The 18,950-nt window shown below is 38.4% G+C and overlaps 1 protein-coding gene across 2 annotated transcripts in view; it reads right to left on the reverse strand.

Moving 5' to 3' along the window:
- LPIN2 (lipin 2) overlaps nt 1–18,950 on the reverse strand; it is an 88,077-nt gene that overhangs the window by 25,779 nt on the left and 43,348 nt on the right. For both annotated transcript variants that reach the window (XM_030336873.1, XM_030336872.1), the window contains exons 2-4: nt 15,605–15,805; nt 7,513–7,608; nt 3,892–4,193 (exon numbers count right to left, since the gene is read on the reverse strand). In XM_030336873.1, the coding sequence (XP_030192733.1) occupies nt 3,892–4,193; nt 7,513–7,608; nt 15,605–15,796 (590 nt within the window). In that variant the 5' untranslated portion in view covers nt 15,797–15,805. The remainder of the gene's footprint in view (nt 1–3,891; nt 4,194–7,512; nt 7,609–15,604; nt 15,806–18,950) is intronic.

Consider the following 18,950-nt stretch of genomic DNA (forward strand, 5'->3'; position numbering starts at 1 on the left):
TATTTGACAAATTTGAAAGGAGAGTAGAGTTTGACGCATCACTATCCATATGGTTTGAAAGTAGTTTGAAAAGAACAATGTAAAAGTCACAGAAACGTACTTATTTGGCATATATTTCACTGTAGTATAAAAGGTAAGTCAAGAAGAGCTCAGAAAGCAATCTGGTATTAGTAAAATATTGCTGAGAGAAAGAAAGATCAAGATCAGGCACCATTAAGAACTTATACCCCAGGGAAGACATGAAATGGTCTTCTCTGGGCATATCCTGACAAAAATTAGGCCCATTAGTTTAGACGATTATTTTAGGTGATGAAAAAGGTTGCTGGTGTTGAGGTTCCCTTTGGTCCCATGATCCATTAAATAAAATAAGGCTTCTAAAAACCTGCTAATAAGCACTTTTCAAAATGGCACCTGTGCCTAAGAACATTCAACAAGCTAGGTAGACCATGACAGAGGAACTTAAATTCATGATATGAGGGTAAAAGGGAGTGTAGATACTGGAATGTGAAGACAACAGTACAAACACTGACTACATCCGTGTCAAAATATAGGACAATTACATACATTAACACTGAACAGAGAATTTGCAGTAGGGTAAACAGTTTAACCCTGAGTCAGGGTTGGGGGATGTGGGAGGTCCAGTTGCTGGAGTTCATACTAAGTGTGTATAAGAGAACACTTCAGCCTTCACAGATGTATCTCAACATGGCTTCAAATTCAATACCATTTCATAAACGAATTATCCTTCCTATTCAAAAGCCAACAGCGGTTACACGATGTATATACAACTGACAAAAATCACTCAGTTGCATACTTGCATATTTAAATTCTATAAATACAACTATATGTAAATTATTATCTCAGTTTTTTAAAAGCAGGGAAAAAAAATCAATAGAAAGTTAAAATAAATGGCCTGCTTTATTTAAGTGGGATAAATTAGAGGGACTAAATGAGTCTTTGTCTATTTAACTGGGGGTATTATGTAAGAGATAAATAGGGTTGCTAACCACCATGACCAAAGATTACTAACTCGGTAAACAATATGTTTATCCTCAGCCTTAGCACAGTACTGGTCAATAAATTTCAGTGTGGCTAATGATCTCATTTTGCTTTTGGATATGGGACATTTGCGATAAAAGATAACCTCATAATAGGATTGAAAGGAGCCCTGCAATGTTTCTCTGTCTACTGTGTCAGAAATCAAAGGGAGGAAAGGCAGGGAGCAGGCTGTAAGATTCCAGTCATCAGAGAAGAACATGGAGAGTTTTCTGGAAGCCAGTTATTGATCAGGAGATGAAGTCCGCAGCCTCAGGGCAATAGAGGCTGTTTATAAAAAGTCTTAGGCTCCCTCTACTTAGCTCCCAGATACAACTTGCAAACAAGTCTGCTTTGGTGGATTAAAAGAAGATATTCCTTTCTGATGGTGCAGTCTTAAGCCTCCATTTTTAATAGTGCTGGGTATTTTAAGTATTTCACCCGTGGCATATTTTGTACATTTGCACCCATGATTGTGCTACAGCACCATCCAATCCGAAAAGACTCTTCCCTCCAAAAGACTACTTATCCTAGCTACAACATTTTTAATACATATACACACTAACACATCCTTCCATCCTCTGGAAGGACAAACAAGGCTTCCATGCTACATACAAGTCCATCTTGAGTAAGGGAGAGGCTCACTAGGTACAATTTACACAAAGCTCTCTGTAGTTTAAAGCTCTCCAATTTTCACTTAATGTGTTTCTCCTAGCTATGCAACAGCAACTTGGTTTAAGGGTGGTTTCATCTTTCACCTGCTTCATTCATGGAGCCTCAATTAACCTTAATTCTATTATCCATGAAATTCTTGAAAAGTAAAGAGAACGCTATTTAAGTAGGACACTATTTATCAAAATAAAATAAAAACCACTTTTAGGTATTTCTCTGGAAACAGAATTTCTTTCCTAAGTGGTAGGGGCCTGAGGAGGGGAAGATACTCGAAAGCTGCAAATGTCCCAACCCTATCTGATTTCTAGGTTGCACAACTGCAAAAGCAGTTGACTTCCTATTCTTTTTCTCTGATTGTTTAATATGCTGCTAATACTTTTGATCCCAAGTATCTTTCTCCAAATTATTTTAGAATCTACTGAGTTGGAAGGGGCCTTGCAAACCACATAGTTCAATTCTCTTATTTCACAGATTAAAAAACAAAGGTCCAGAGTAATCAAGTGGCTGCTATTCCACAATCAAAAACAGAAGAGGCCCAGTCTTCTACCTTTTAGCTCAGTGCTTATTTCAGTATACACCTGACCTGAATTCTCAAGACTATTACATTTTGTCCTTTTTTTTTTTTTAAGTCCTAATTTCTGTTGGCTGCATAATTAAGCAGATCCTTTTTTATTTTTTATTTTTTTTTTTAAATTTTTTTTTTCAACGTTTATTTATTTTTGGGACAGAAAGAGAGACAGAGCATGAACGGGGGAGGGCCAGAGAGAGAGGGAGACACAGAATGGGAAACAGGCTCCAGGCTCTGAGCCATCAGCCCAGAGCCTGACGCGGGGCTCGAACTCACAGACCGCGAGATCGTGACCTGGCTGAAGTCGGACGCTTAACCGACTGCGCCACCCAGGCGCCCCAAGCAGATCCTTTTTTAAAGGAGATTTTAGGAAAGAGTTCCTCCACGTGGCAGTATCTATGATCCACGTAATCCAGAGAAAAAGCAAACCACCAAACTCCTGAAAATTATCATAAGCCACTACTTCACAAGCATTCTGACATGCCTGCTTACCAAGCAAGCAAGGTTCTGGCTCAGAGAGAAAGAACTAACAACCATGAACTGTTGACCAAATCAGTATTCTGACAGATTTGGCTGAAGCAGGCAGTTGTTCACACAATCTAGAAAGTAAGGCATGCACTACTATATCTGCAATGCATTCACTTTCAACATTAATTTTGTAAATTAATTCCTTTAGAATAATGATTCTTGTACATTTATCAGGTAACTCTGCATATGTTTTAGAAATGTTTTAACTTCCTAAACTGAAGCTGCAGGTTGTTCAAGAGTTCTAAACTTTGCTCAATTGTGTTATGATAAAGGACACGAATAAACTTTAAGGGCAAAAGTGTTACTTCAGTGTCCTTTCTGGTGGATCTTGGAAAAAACTGTAGGTAGAACTTCAGGGTCACTGTGGGCAACAACTTCTTGTCCAATGCTCATCAGTAAAGTAAACCACCCCATGACACACATATGGTCCTCTTCCAATGCCACAGCAGTCACTGAGTGAACAGGTGGAAGATAACCTTTTACAAATTGAACTCTTGAACAAAAAAATACATGTTCTACCCCCTAACTTTCCAAACCCAGTGCTGACCTAAAAATTGGCATATCTGAGCTCTTCTACTGAGCTGGTAAATAAGTGGTCAAAGATTTCTCACTTGAAAAAAAACCACCACCACACACACAAAAATCCTCCTTTCCTTTTCAATTTACTGGGAATGTTTTGATGATAAACTCAAAATAAAAACTCTAAACTTCTCAGAAACAGGTGAGATACCAAGACTACTGAGTAGGGATATACACCAGATGTGGCCTCAGGGCCAAGTCACTAAGACCTTCTTTGTAACTTACAATTTATTTGGCTTTTGGAAACCTACTGATGGAAAGACACACACTGCCAGTCTGCTTCAAGTGGTATGTCAATACCACAGCAGGACGTCTGATGGCAAATTTTATAGAATAGCAGAAAGGAAAAAAAAAATGCCTCTTACACTGATTCCACAATAAATTGTCATGGGGAAAAACAAGTGCAAAACTCACACTGCAGATCCATGAAAGAAACAACAACAATTCACTGTACCTGAGCTCTGCCCATAGCGTGTGTGGATGCCTGACAACCACACTAAGAGCCCTACCTTGCTGACTGGGCCCCCTTGTCATCGTCAGAGCTCATTTCCACATCCACGGTATCTTCTGCAGCAGGAGAAGCGGTCTGGTCTTCCTTCTTACTGTCCTGTTTGCATTTCTTTCTCCTTCGTTTTTTCTTTTTCACAGAACTTGAAGTGAAAACTGTTTCCGTTTCCAACATGTGGGAGATGTCTGAACTCTGAGATGGTCTTTCATTTCCACCAGATTTCATCAAAGGAGTATCGATATCTTTAAAGAACTGATCTTCAGTAGGAATTGGTGAGGTGGCAAGGTAGGCAGGAAGCTTTTCCTTAAAGAGAACATGGAGAAAGAAAAGTTGTCCCTGACAAAGTGGACAGTGAATCAAAACAATAATGAACTCTTTGCATATCTAAATTCACAGTGGTAGGAAGAATACATAGTCCTTAAAGGTAAGAATGTCACACTGAACTATGTTACTGCCCACTCTATTCTGAATAGGTCTTTACCCTGGTACACACAGATAATTCATCTGGTCCATGTAACTGAATATATTTGAAGGAACCAATATACCAAATCAGCACACACACACACCAAAACTGTAATTAAAGCACAGCCAGTTAAATGTTCTATAAAGGGAAGTTCAAAGCAGCAACAGCAGCATTCCAAGGAGGCAATACGAAGCACTCTGTCAAAAACTTACAAAGAACAGTAACAGGATAAAGCGGAAGGCAGGGATCAGGAACACCCCATCAGACAGGGGGCAGCAGGACAGGTAAGTGAAGTGAGGATCTCCGGTAAATTGTGTTTGCTAAATTAAATGAGGGTGAAAAGGTGATTAAAATACACAATACCCTGTTACAAATGAAGTTGGCAGATTTTAAAACTGTAACGTTATTTAAAACATCCTTTCAGGAATTCAAAAGAAGAAAATAAGGCCCAACAGTTAGAAATAAACTCGTAATTTAATATCAAATAAATGACCCAAAGTCTGGTGTTCAGAAGATTAATAACTTCGTAGTTACTGGCTTCACCCCTTTGTATCATGGGGGAAATGGAAGGTAGGTAACATATAAATTAACTTCAAGTAACTTAGAATACTCAAGTTTTTACATAATAGTCCTGAAAATGAGTGAATTTCCGTAATTGTTCTAAATCAAGCTTTTGAATTTGGCTTTGATAGACATATTACCCCGGAGCCAAAATTCTGTTTATCCAGCACTGTGATGACAGGATACTATTCCACATGTCCCCAGGGCACCCAAGTTACAGGCTGTGGTCTCTGACTTCCAGGGCCTTTTATTATTTTTTTTTTATTATTTTTTTTTTTCAACGTTTTTTATTTATTTTTGGGACAGAGAGAGACAGAGCATGAACGGGGGAGGGGCAGAGAGAGAGGGAGACACAGAATCGGAAACAGGCTCCAGGTTCCGAGCCATCAGCCCAGAGCCTGACGCGGGGCTCGAACTCACGGACCGCGAGATCGTGACCTGGCTGAAGTCGGACGCTTAACCGACTGCGCCACCCAGGCGCCCCCAGGGCCTTTTAATTCAATGGTCTTTTTTATTAATTGTATAAATAAAGTTTACTGGTACTTTTTAAAATTTTTTTAATTTGAGAGAGACAGAAAGATAGAGAGAGAGAGTTCATGCACGAGTAGGGGAGAGGGGCAGAGAAAGAGACAGAATCTTAAGCAGGCTCCGTGCTGAGTGGAGGGGGCTTGATCCCACAACCCTGAGATCGTGACCTCAGCTGAAATCATGAGTCAGATGCTGAACCGACTGAGCCATCCAGGTGCCCCAAAGTTTACTGGTACTTCTTAAAAGCTATTTTGTCTCTGGTGGTGTTTCCTAGTTCTATTATAGCACTATGTGTATTGTGTTGGGGGTGATGAAATAACCTAAATCTCTATCAGTACAAGAATGGTTAAATTGTGGTGTATCCATACTATGGATGATTGTGCAGCTATTAACAGGACAGGGTTAGATACAGAACTACCAGCTTGAAAAGGATGATGATCTACAGTTTAGATGAGCAAAGTCTGAGAGAAACAAGTATGTAAATAAATGGCAGCCAGATGGGTGTTGGTAATGCTCATCCCTTTTATAACTGTAAACTCCTGGAGAGTGGGGGCATATTTTATTCATAGTATGTGGCATAGAGTAGTAATGTTGGATGAATTAATATTTAAAAAAAAAATTCACAGAGAAGCATACAAAAGAAAATCTGAATAATTTGGTGATACATGGGATAGGCAAAAGGGGCTGGAAAGCTGACACTCTCCAAGTTAACCTTACTAAGCATAGTTGTAAGTGGAATCATCAGAAATGACCACGAGAACCACGTAACAAATGATCGATAACCCAGCCCTCTCGCTCACTGATTTACACAAAGCCTAATCAACCAATGTCCTGAAATATACATGATTTTAAGGAACACATCAAAAATATTTTATTCTTGGGGCACCTGGGTGGCTCAGTTGGTTAAGCGTCCAACTCTTGATTTTGGCTCAGGTCATGACCTCATGGTTTGTGAGATTGAGCCCTGCATCAGCTCTGCACTGGCAGCGTGGGGCCTGCTTAGGATTCTCCCTCTCCCTCTCTCTGCCCCTCCCCTGCATCCATGTGTGTGCTTTCTCTCTCAAATAAATAAAAGTTAAAAAAATATATATTTTATTCTTGTGGTAACTCATTTATTGTATCATTCTGCCTCTTGCTTCTGTCTCTGATGAGGAAAAACTTTGATAAGGCCAAGCAAACACAAACAAGGTAATATAAAAACAAGTAATTAATAGGTACTAAAAAAAAAAAAGACTGCTCTGGACTGTTTTCATAACCATACTTTGCACTGCTGCTTTACATACTGGTATCTAAATTGTTGGTTTCTCTCTAAACTAAAAATGATAAACAATCTCATTCTATTTTTTGGTGACTTTTCTTCTTTGAAAACCCCAAAAAAGTAGTCCTGTATCCTTAATAACTTGAAGGTTATCAGTTTTGCTGAGATTTTATTCTTTATGATGAAAGCTAGAAGATGCCTCTTCTAAGATCCATCAAAAACAGTTTACCACCATCAGTGGATACATGGGGTGAAGGGGCGGGGAGGAACAAACTGTTCTCTCTTACTTAAAGAAGCCAAACATGCAATAATGGTTTAAAAAGATACAGGCCAATTAATTTAAATCTCTGGAGACCATAATAAACTCATTCACAAGCCTATTCAAGATTAGCGATCCAATGTCCCTAACCAAAACGGTTAAACATGTTTTCCAAGTTTAAAGGTCACACATGTACACACACACACACAGCCTGCAGAGAGATATGCCTTCATTACTTAGGTGGAACTAACTTCCAGTCAAGGTGTAAACTGTAACAGATACTAAATAAGAAAGCTCATTAAAGACAGAGAAAAAGAGCAAGTGCAAGGGCCTTCTATACGCTCTCTGTATTCTGACACTTGGTGCTGAGAAAAGTGCCTCACTCACTCTAGCTCCTTTCTGACAGCTTAGTTCTTCAACCTAAAACTAAAGCTGGTTTAACCTGCAACAATCACCTCTATAATTAACCATGAAAACTGAACATTTCTGTCTGGAGACAGATCCTGGAGCCTGAATACAATGTGTAAAGTAAATGTGACCCACTAGAACTTACATATTCCTCTTCAGTCTCCTCCACAAAGAAAGCTTCCCCATTGTCACCCAATTTCATGTGAAGATCCACTGCATCGCCATTGATTTCTATATCAATCTAAGAAGAGAAAGTATGATTTAGTATTAAATCTTTCATTCATGCTAAACGAAGCCTAAATTCTGGGTTCTCAAGCCAAACTTAGTATTGAGGTTCCTGGAGTGATAGTCTCTGAGAAACACTGCTCCCTGCCCCACCAACCTGCCTTAAAAAACCAAACAGATCTGGGAAGGAAGGGGATAGGTAACCAGGGATTGAAAGAAAATATTGTATCATTTTTAGAACATAAAATCTTGTACTTAATTTCCCAAATGGCATAAAATAGAGAAACGTTATGGTCAACAAGCAATTGAGCACTTCCAGAGTTACACCACAGACAGGCCTCAGCTGGCACGCTTCAGACAACCACAAATTTCAGTTAATGCAGTATGTTACCTGTAACTCCAGAGAGCACAGACTTCATTGCCAGCTCTCTGTCTATAGATCACTACATAAAAACAGATGCCCAGCATGACTGGTAACCCATCGCATCACTTTTTCAAAAAGTGCACTAGTGACTAGCGCACCAAATCTATTATTACTCAGTTCAGGCACAGACAGCAAAGCTTGTAGTGGTAGTTGTCTTCTTGTTTCCCACTGATAAACCCATGTGACATTTTATAAAAATGGATAATTAAGAGGAAACTGGCCAAGATCAAAATGACACAAACTAAAAGTAACATTACTGGAAGTAAACTTCAAACTGCATGTCAACAGTTACAGAAGAAATAGCTGACTGCGGGAATGGGGACCCTGCTGCCACCTGAAAGGCTCAACACGTGCAGCCAGAGGCACCTGGTGAAGGCAGGCTCATCCACACAGAGGAGCAGAGTGGCTGTGACAAAAAGGATGAAGATGGCCCAGAGGAAGTGACGTGGGCAAAAAAAGTCCACACTGAAGGAACTCTGACATACTTCATGACATTGAATGTTTCAGAGCTGAAAACCTGAAAGGTGATCCAAATTCAGAAAAGCATACGAAAATTTGCCAAGACGAGAGATGCTTGTTCGGTATCCTAAGTTTTACATCAAGAAGGCAAGCACTGTTCAAACCAACTAATCTTGCTAAGTTATTTTACAAAGAAGACATGTTAGTTCTCAATGTTCCTAATGTTTTATTTATTTATTTTTTTTAATTTTTTTTTTTCAACGTTTATTTATTTTTGGGACAGAGAGAGACAGAGCATGAACGGGGGAGGGGCAGAGAGAGAGGGAGACACAGAATCGGAAACAGCCTCCAGGCTCTGAGCCATCAGCCCAGAGCCTGACGCGGGGCTCGAACTCACGGACCGCGAGATCGTGACCTGGCTGAAGTCGGACGCTTAACCGACTGCGCCACCCAGGCGCCCCATCAATGTTCCTAATGTTTTAAATTGCAGTGTACTAAACACCAACTTACTATTTTTCATTTTCTTACACATTTTTAACTGACAATAGAAATTTTTTACAAAAATTTGTAAAATTCATGGAAAAATCCTAATTTTTCTCAGTTATTAAGTTTGCTTTGGGTTTTGACTTGCCCAGTCATTTTTTCTATGTATATATTTTTTATGAATAGAATTTATTGTCAAATTGGCTTACATATAACACCCAGTGCTCATCCCAACAAGTGCCCTCCTCAATGCTCATCACACATTTTCCCTCTGCTCCAACCCCCTTCCACCCTTAGTTTGTTCTCTGTATTTAAGAGTCTCTTGTGGTTTGCCTCCCTCCCTCTCTGTAACAATTTTTCCCCTTCCCTTCTCCCATGGTGTTCTGTTCAGTTTCTCAAGATCCACATATGAGTGAAAACATATGATATCTGTCCTTCTCTGACTTATTTCACTCAGCATACCACCTTCCAGTTCCATCCATGCTGCTGAAATCTGCCCAGTCATTTTAATGATCTATACGACCATGCAAAGTAAGGACTGTTTATATATAATATTAAATACTACTTACCACTTAAAAATAATGTAGTCGTTCATCTGTAGACTGTGAATAAATGTTTTTAAACATCTTATAATAATAAATGAACACCAACTTTCGAAACTCTTACAGATAAACTTGTAAACTCCAGTTTTAGACTGGTTCAGGGGACATAAAAACGAAAGTACAGAAAAATGTAATACGTATATAAATAGAGTAGTCCACAATTTAAGTGTTCTTAACTTTGCAAAACCATTGGGTTTTTCCCAGTGAGGACCAATTAATTATCCCTTCTGACACTGAGTGCTGGGTCACATCAGGTCAGTGAAGATCATTAACTGAAACATGTTGTCAAAATGCTTATTATAAAAATCCTGTTAGTAACATAACCACACTAAGGGATAAGGAATAAAACTAAATATTCTAAGACTAAAGACAAAAAGCACTATAAACAAATATTGTAGTAATTAAAAAAAATCACAGAGATGTGGGTAACAATTCTAAAACTATTTTATGTGTATTTTAGGATTGAACAAATAAGTAAACATATTGTAGGTAATAAGAGCCATGTTTCTCACTGTCAGAAAAAGAAGTTATAAATAAGGAGATGAGAAGGAACCTTCTAGGGATGGACTGGAATCAGAGGAATCAGTGTGAACTCATAATTTTTACAGACAAATGTAGGTACACGTATTTACATACAGAAATTTTCCAGCTCTGCCTGCTGACAGGGCCTAGAGGCAATGACACCTCAGTAATGAGCACACCTAGTGACCAGATGCTTTGTTTCTAGACACGATTCTCTAATAAAAGGAACCACTGCTCCTCAGAGAAACAAAATAATTACATTCCAGGGCTGAGGCAGGTAAAGTAGATTCTTGTCAAATAGCTCATGGTGCCAAAAAGTAAGGAAGTGCTCAAAAAATGATGGGAACATATCAAAAGGACTCAACCTGAAGGAGCTACCTACTAATTGCCAAACCTGGGACAATTTGAGCAACTACATAATGATAATAATGGATTATAACCCAAAGAGTAAAATTAATATTCAGAAGTCCATACTGATCTGAATAAATAATTGAATAAGTAAACAGAAGGACAGCTCTTTGATACAGTAGAATTTCAGTTAATAAATGGAGTAGAAAGGATGGAAAACAGAAAATCATTTGGCAAACACCACAGTAATAACTACTGCAAGCAAAATTCATCAATGTATGCTAAAATCCATGGGTGGAAGTACGATGAAAACCGGTATATTTGCACAATCTCCAAGTTTCTTCCCACAAATAAATTTTTAGACAAGGAACCTAGTAGACACCACTAACCAAGGGATCAAAGTTAACATCACCAATAATGAGATACGGCACCATGATGGGCTTCCTAAGATGATATACTGAGAAGGGCACACTATCACTCTGTGTTATTCTTCCCCAAATGAGAAAACATCAGACAAACTCAAACTGAGGGACAATGTACATAATAACCATTCTGTCCTCTTCAAAAGTCAAGGTTGTAAGGAAAGACAGAATGGCTACAGAATATAGAATGAAAGTAATGTGGGATCCTGGATAGGATCATAGACAAAAAGACCATAGTGAATCTGAATAAGGTCTTTAGTTAATAATATTATACCAATGTTAACTGCCTAGTTCTGATAAATTGTACCACGGTCATGTGAAATGTCAACAGTAGGGGAAGAAGTGGGTGACAGATACAGAAACTATTTAAAATACATTTGCAACTTGTTAAACATCTAAAATATAGGAGTTAAAAATATGCTAATGTCATTAAAAAACTGACTCAGAACAGTCACAGACTGGAAGAGACTGTGAGGACAGCTAAGTGTTCCATGTCATGACTACAGTGATGCTTTCATGAGTGCACCTATGGTAAAAGTTTTAAAATTATATCCTTTGAATATGTGTTACTGTGTTAATTACAAAATGAAAAAAGCTCTTAAAAAAGGAAAAAAAAATTATAACAGAAAATGAGAAAAATAGGCAACTATTAAATACAAAATAACAAAATCCTATGCAAAAGAAAATTCCTGTTTAAGATGTGTTAACAAAATTATTATTTTGTAAGAAACTCATTTTTCTTTCACTTCTTAAATTTTTTTAAAATCTTTTTTTATTTTTGAGAGAGAGAGAGACACAGTGCAAGCAGGGGGGAACAGAGAGGGAGGGAGACACAGAATCTGAAGCAGGCTTCAGGTTCTGAGCTGTCAGCACAGAGCCTTATGCAGGGCTCAAACTCACCAACAGTGAGATCATGACCTGAGCTGAAGTCAGAAACCCAACCGACTGAGCCACCCAGGCACTCCGCCCCTCTTTTACTTCTTAAAAGAAAAGGGTGCATAAAATAAGTTTCCACAGGACAAACATTAATTCATTTCTCAACTAAGTTCTTCATGTTTTAGATTACTGTGAATATTTATGGCTTAAATAAAGCTGGGTATGACATGGAATCTAACGCTTCCAAAACCAAGTAGTGCAACAAATTCCTGGGCTAAAAAAATATTATTTTCAGGTTAAGTTTAAAATGTGTTTCATAATAAACTGGTTGAAGTCACATAAGCACCTAGAATCATCTATTTCCGAAGCAGCTCTAATAGCAGCAGCTTCTACAGAGGAAAAATGTTTTCTAAGTTCTATGAGGGCTGATGAAGTAAAGAAATAGATATATTTTCCTAGACTGTAAGAGCAAGGGGACTGGGAAAACTAAATCTGCTCCATAATGCCAAGTTTTAGGTTCCTCAGGATGACTTAAATACTTAATTGCATTTTTTCAACTAGAAGTTGGACATAAAAATAATTGAAATCATCATTTGTTTATTGATTTGTGGTTGTATAAATTCTTTAAGTTAAATTACACACAAATTAAATATTAAAGTTATTTTACCTTTCATAAAAAAACAACAGATTCAAACTAGTATCCTTCAAATTTTCATCTTTGTAGGTTATCCATTTATCCTAGGGAGCTGGGAAAATAGAACAATGCCTCTTTCAGAATGCAGTCTGGTTTTAAACCATCTTAAAAAAATTCACCCTTCATTTATAGCCTAACTTTAGTGATCAAATATGACATTTTCCAACATGACTAGTCTCTTATTCTGCCTCTAAATGGAGTTTGGGTACCCCCAAATTAAATCTAACATCAAATTGCGGCAATACTAAGGGTACTAAAAGAATATGCCAGAAGCTCTTTAAGTAACAAAGCAAAAATATTAAGAAATATTTTGAGAGATGGCACCAAATTGGAATAAATGCTTCCCAAGGTGATTATTTTTTTTTTAATTTTTTTTTAATTTTTTTTTTTATCAAGGTGATTATTTTAAAGAGGGTACTCATTTTGATGTACTACTCCTTATAAACTGGTATCTAAAACAATATTCCTATCTACATAGTCTTACTTCCTACACTGTGGCTTAATCTTGCTCAATATATATGACTGAGATGTTGAAATAGAACTGATTTACTTTTTAGAAATACCTGCTATAGCAGACACTTGTTTTGGCATACCACTCTTCAGGTAAGAGTATCAGTGGTGTCCTCTGGAGATCTCCTCATCCTCTATTTCAGACAGTTTCAGGCATGGCTTCATGGGGCTGCTGTCCAAGCCAAGCCAATCAGTACATTCCACCCCAGCTATAGTGACTGGTCTGCAAGGTACATGTGACTCAAGTCTGACAGGGAGATTAAACACTGATACTTCTGTGGGAAGAAGCAGGTCTCTTTCCCCTAGGGTTGCTGAGTTCATGGGAAATAAGCCAGGAGGTAGTGGCCATCTTGCATTAGAGAGAGCATACACAAAAGGAGGCAGAGCTGAGAGGTGGGCAGAGAAAGGGTTCTGGTTAACACCCTCAAAGACCTGATTAATTCAAATGCTCCTGGACATTAGTTATGCAAGCCAATAAATTCCCTTTTTTTGCTTAAGCTAGTGTGAGGTGGATTTTTGTCACCCACAATGGAAACTTCCTGTCTAATACACTGGATTATTTAACTTTGATAAGTAATCAAATCATTAGTTTTGCGTTAAATCAACAAAATTAGTATTTTAAAAACAGCAACTGCAGGTTTACCTTCTGAAATTCAACTCGGGTTATGAAATATACTGGGAGTAGTGGTGTTCTATCAAACAAAAACATACCAGTGACAGTGGGAAAATTATTATACGGTATCTCCCTAACCAGAAGCTTTAAGATGATTATGATTTCCAGTCCAGGTGCCACCATTATAGGTGTCACCATAATTGGGGTCTTAGTGTAAAATCAGTGAGTAGCTTTCCCTAGTCCAAACTGACCTAAAATAAGACAGTTAATCCAAACTGCCTGAGTATCTCAAGGCAGACATGGTTCTGGTTTTACTGTCGCAGGAAAGCTGTGTTTCAGTCAAAGAGCCAAATTTCTGCTCAAACACATCCTTTGAGCTCCTAGGGGTACTAGCGCAAAAGAAATTTTCCCTTTTCCTGTGTCTCATGGACAGACTATTAAAATCCAAGGGTTTGACAAGATACAGAATACAGTCATTTGGGTAGCCTGGTACTGAACTTTTACTTTCTTAATTAGAGGCACACAGCATGTAGAAAGAGGTATGTTGTCTGTCCGGTCACCATTTATAGATACACAAATGCTTACATATAACATCAGCCTGCAGATTCCATTCTGAAAGGCCAAAAGACTTAACCAATCTACTGATCAAAATCCAGATCACAGAAAAACAAACAAAAGTGCCATATAAGCCATTTCCTGAATAGATCCTTGCACAACTAATGGGAAATTTCAGCGCATAAACAATTTTGTACAGATTCTCCCAAAGCAGATAAAAACTGAAAGTACTATACGTTAGTGTTACTGGCTAGAAATAAAAAATTCCAAGAAGCTAAACTGTGGCTAAACACTGTTTTGCAAGGGAAAGTTTCCAAGTTACTAAGTGAATTGCGACTGCTTTTGGTTTCCAAAGGGTGTCTCTGAACAGAGGCCGACCATACAAACCCTGCCATCCTACAAGGTGGTTCTCCAGTGAAATACTGATTTATAACACCTCGGAAAAAAGATGTGTGTTTTGAGGGCGGGGGGGGGGGGGGGGCAAGTGGGGAGAATATATAGTTGTGTGCAACCCATAAGCCTTTTCTTCCATCCCCCAAAAAACTTAAGTTTAATTAAAACACAAATTTCTATTTTATAGAATAAGATTAGCTATGCAAAACAGCCAAAATCTGAAAATAGATGGTTCGAATTATGCCAGTGGTCCTCTAACATCTAGTTCTGTGACCCAAAATGGTGTAGATCTTTCATTGTGCTTTATAATCCTGACAAAATCTCCCTCCATTGTTTAGGTAAATAATGTGGGGTAAGAGCAGAAGGGTAAAAAAATACTACCATGTACCTGCAAAGTTTTATTACTAGCTCAATTTTCTAACTTGATTGACATCAAATATACTAACATGTCTTACCATTGTTCCAATATTTGAAGGAGAGAGGATGTAAGAAAAAGGAAAATACAAATTATCTTCTTTCTAAATGAACCTTCCCTGAAATAAAACTAAACGCCAACAGCCCATGATGTGAGTTTGCATTTAGTAAGATCTGGAGACAAGTCCTGGTATCACTAACAAAATTTAAATACAAATAAGATTCAACAGCTTTCTCAAAACAAGGAAAACTGGCATTAATTTTACTTAAACAAATGTAATGTATTCTTGATTACCTCAGTCTATTCCATTCATAAATGGTATGAAGCCACTGCTCTAAATATTTTAAAGTAGTATATAAGGTAAAGAAACTTTTTCTAAATATACCTAACATTCTCCATTTACAACTCCAGTTTCTCTATTTTGCTCCTCTGAGCTGCAACAAATGGGATTATCAAGATAATTTTCAGCTTTTTTTCCCCCTTGGAGAGACTTTCTATGCTTATGAATTCAGCAGCAACTTCAAAATAAAACATAAAGGCTGACTTCTCATATGATTATCTTCAACATTATACAGGTTTTCCTTAAAAAAAAAAAAAAAAAAAAAAAAAGAGCCAGAGAGAGTACACAGGAACAACTTATTCTGTTCCCATCTAACCTTTCACCCTCCTTGAGAACAAGCTGTCTCCTGTACTCACCACTTTCTCTTTGGATCTCAGGACTCCCAGCTTCCCAAATCGAACGTGAAAAGGCGAACACTGATAGGTGCCATCCTGCTGTCGCACCACAATGACATCGATGCAGCCAGACAAAGTAGCTTGGTTAATGCCCTTGTAGAGTTCCTTCACAGTGACAATCACCTGCCCAGCCAGCTGTCCCACATAATTCATGGTTTGAAACTACAAAAGACAGGGGAAAAAAAAATAGATGAGACAGTAACACTGAATCTGTGGATCTAATGACAGAGAAAAAAACAGTGGTGATTAAAAGTATATTGAGCATTTGTAGGTCATATTAGATATTGTTAACTGTGCTGATCTTGAACCAGTTAGTCTCACGCTACCACTGTTTTTACACAATTCCACACAACGACAAAATCAGATGGTTCTCCTTTGTATCATGAGAGGCTGTCCCAGCCAGGGCCTGAGGCATGCCACTAATTCACTTCTCTCCTCACCCCAGCTGGGTTAATTCATTCATTCTTTAGACATCTATTTAACTGTCATTCCCTCAGAGGAGCCAGGTTTGATTTTCTTTTGTAGGGCTGATCATGATTCTAATATATTAATTATCTGTGTACTGTCTGTGCTTCCTGCTCCAACTCAAATTCCTTCCCCAACATTGCCAAACTGTAAAATTCTAAGTTCCCTTTCCTTTTCCATCATCATGGATTCTGCTAGCTACCAGCAGGGGTGTCCCTCTGAAATTTAGAACCTGCACAGAACCATCAAAGAACCCGGACTACCACCACTGCCCTCTTGACCAAGATCACTAGGAACCTGGGGCAACTGCATCCACTCTGGCCACAGCAGCCAAGCAGAAAAAATGACCAAGGATCACATCTGGGAGAAACCAGAAAATCCACTGTTTCTGCTGAAGACAAATGAGAGATGAATTTTCTACCAAACTCTACAAAAACTGAATATGGTTCAGAGGCATGCTAGATTAAATAAACAAACTCTGGGTGAGCTAGACTGGGTCTAACCTATTTATAGTGTTATTTTTATCAAAAATCCCCTCAGTGCTTGAACACAACTCACTAGAACATACATTCATGTTCTATAAAGTTCAAAGTACAGAAAAGGGTTTTAATCTTGTTGGTCAACTACAATTAACTAGTCAAATCGGGATCACTATGCTATAAAAGGATCCTCCAGAAAAGGTTAAAGATGGACATGAATGTGCACCTGACCCAGGCTGCAGGGTCGCTAGGAAATGCTTGCTTCCTCTGCCCCACATCCGCTGTGGCTGAGGCTAGGGCTGGCTTTATCTGACTACAGGTTGGGGCGCCTACCATATACTATGCAATGAAGACCAGCAGGGAAGTCTCCTTGAATCCCCCTCAATTCTTTTACTAATTAGAAAAAAATAGCTCTTTAGTCCTAACGTTATCAAATTTCATCTCCACTTATCAAATACCACCACATTTCATTCATTAGACACCAACAACCCTAGTATTATGTCAAAGCACAATTCAGCAAGTCATTCGCCTGGGGACAGGAGGGACATAGACCAAACAAGAGATCTTTCGTGGCTCTGGCTAAGCCAAAGGCCAACTTTCACTGAACCAGAGAAAAGACAATTTATTCTCCAGATCATTCCTCATAAACACATCTGTCTCTTTACCCCCAGCTTTTCAGGTGCCTTAAGCTTGAAGTTACAGGCACAGAAAAGCTACCAGAGATCACATTCTATGTTGTGAGAGAAGTCCAAAGCTGAAATGGGAGAAAGAATGCTACTCCAGTGGGAAAACTTAGGGGTGTGCTAAGACATGTGCCTCCAGAGAAACTCACCCTACTCCTCACAGGTGAGCGAGTGCCTGCTGGCAGTGCCCAGATTGCACTCAGACATTTTTTCTGCTCTTATACACAGATGAATGTGTAATCAAGACCCATCAGTTTTATACTACTGAGCACAGCCACAATTTTACCCCGGAAAATTTTTTGAGTATTTTAAAGCTAATGTTACAAAGGCCCCAAAATGCACCTCCAGAAGAGATGGCTCTGAGGATGTACACTGGCTGCAAAATTTACTACTAAATAAGGTAGTATCCTTTATAAAATAGTTGCAAGTTAGTTTTGATTTTGGTTTTAGAATAATTCATTAGGTAAGGCCAAATTAAGCATATACCAAGTGCCCAATAATTATTTCTTCAATGAATAAAGGATCAAATGAACCATCAATAAATGAGACAAAAAAAAATTAGAAACGTGTGTAGGGAGGAAATACTGTTTCATCAGAATATTCGTATTACATCTCATTTTTAAAAATTAATCTTTTTTGTTTCGCAGTAACTATAGTTTTGCATGCATGCAATTTTAAGAAATACAAAGAGATCCCATGTATCCTTTAAGCCAGGTTCCTCCAACATCTTGCAAAATTCTAGTGCAATATTACAATCAGGGTACCAACACTGATTCAGTTAAAATTGAGAACATTTCCATCATCCTAAAGATCTTTCCTATTGCCACATACACCCAATTCCCTCACTCTCTCCTTAATCCCTGGAGACCATTAATTCTGTTTTTCGTTTCTGTCACTTTTGACCTTTTTAAGAAAGTTAGGTATATAAGCTTTTGTCATTCATTGCCTTTTCCCTCTTATACTGCTATGGAGACTCATCCAGGTTGTTGCATGTATCAACAGTTTGTTCCTTTTTATTGTGAGGCAGCACTGTATAATACGGAGGTACCATAGTTTGTTTAATTACTCAACTGTTGAGGAACACCTGAGTGATTTCATGTTTTTGAGTATTACAGTTAAAATTACCATAGCACTCATGTACAGGTTTTTGTGTGAAAATCAATTTTCAAGGGCGCCTGGGTGGCTCAGTCAGTTAAGTGTCCGACTTCAGCTCAGGTCATGATCTGTTTGAGCCTCACGTCGGGCTCTGTGCTGACAGACAGTCCCTGGAGCCTGCTTTGGATTCTGTGTCTCCCTCCCTCTCTGCCCCTCCCCCGCTCATGCTCTGTCTCTCTCTCTCAAAAATGAATAAACATTAAAAAAAATTTTAAGAAAATCAGTTTTCGAATTGACTAGAATAATCCCCCCCAGGGATGTGACTGCTGGGTTCAATGAGAACTGCGTGCTTAGTTTTCAAAGACACTGCCACCAGAGTCACTGTACCATTATACACCCCCACAAGCAATGTCTGAGAAATGTAATTTTTCTACATCTTTGACATCATTTGGTACTTTTTTATTTTACCATGATGACAGGTACAGGTGATATTAGTTTTAATCTGCATTTCCCTAATGGCTAATGACGCTGAACATCTTTTCATATGCTGACTTGCTACCTGAATATCTCATTATATTTTGTTTC

The sequence above is a fragment of the Lynx canadensis genome, chromosome D3 (genome assembly GCF_007474595.2).
Source record: "Lynx canadensis isolate LIC74 chromosome D3, mLynCan4.pri.v2, whole genome shotgun sequence".
In the NCBI taxonomy this organism is placed as follows: domain Eukaryota; kingdom Metazoa; phylum Chordata; class Mammalia; order Carnivora; family Felidae; genus Lynx; species Lynx canadensis.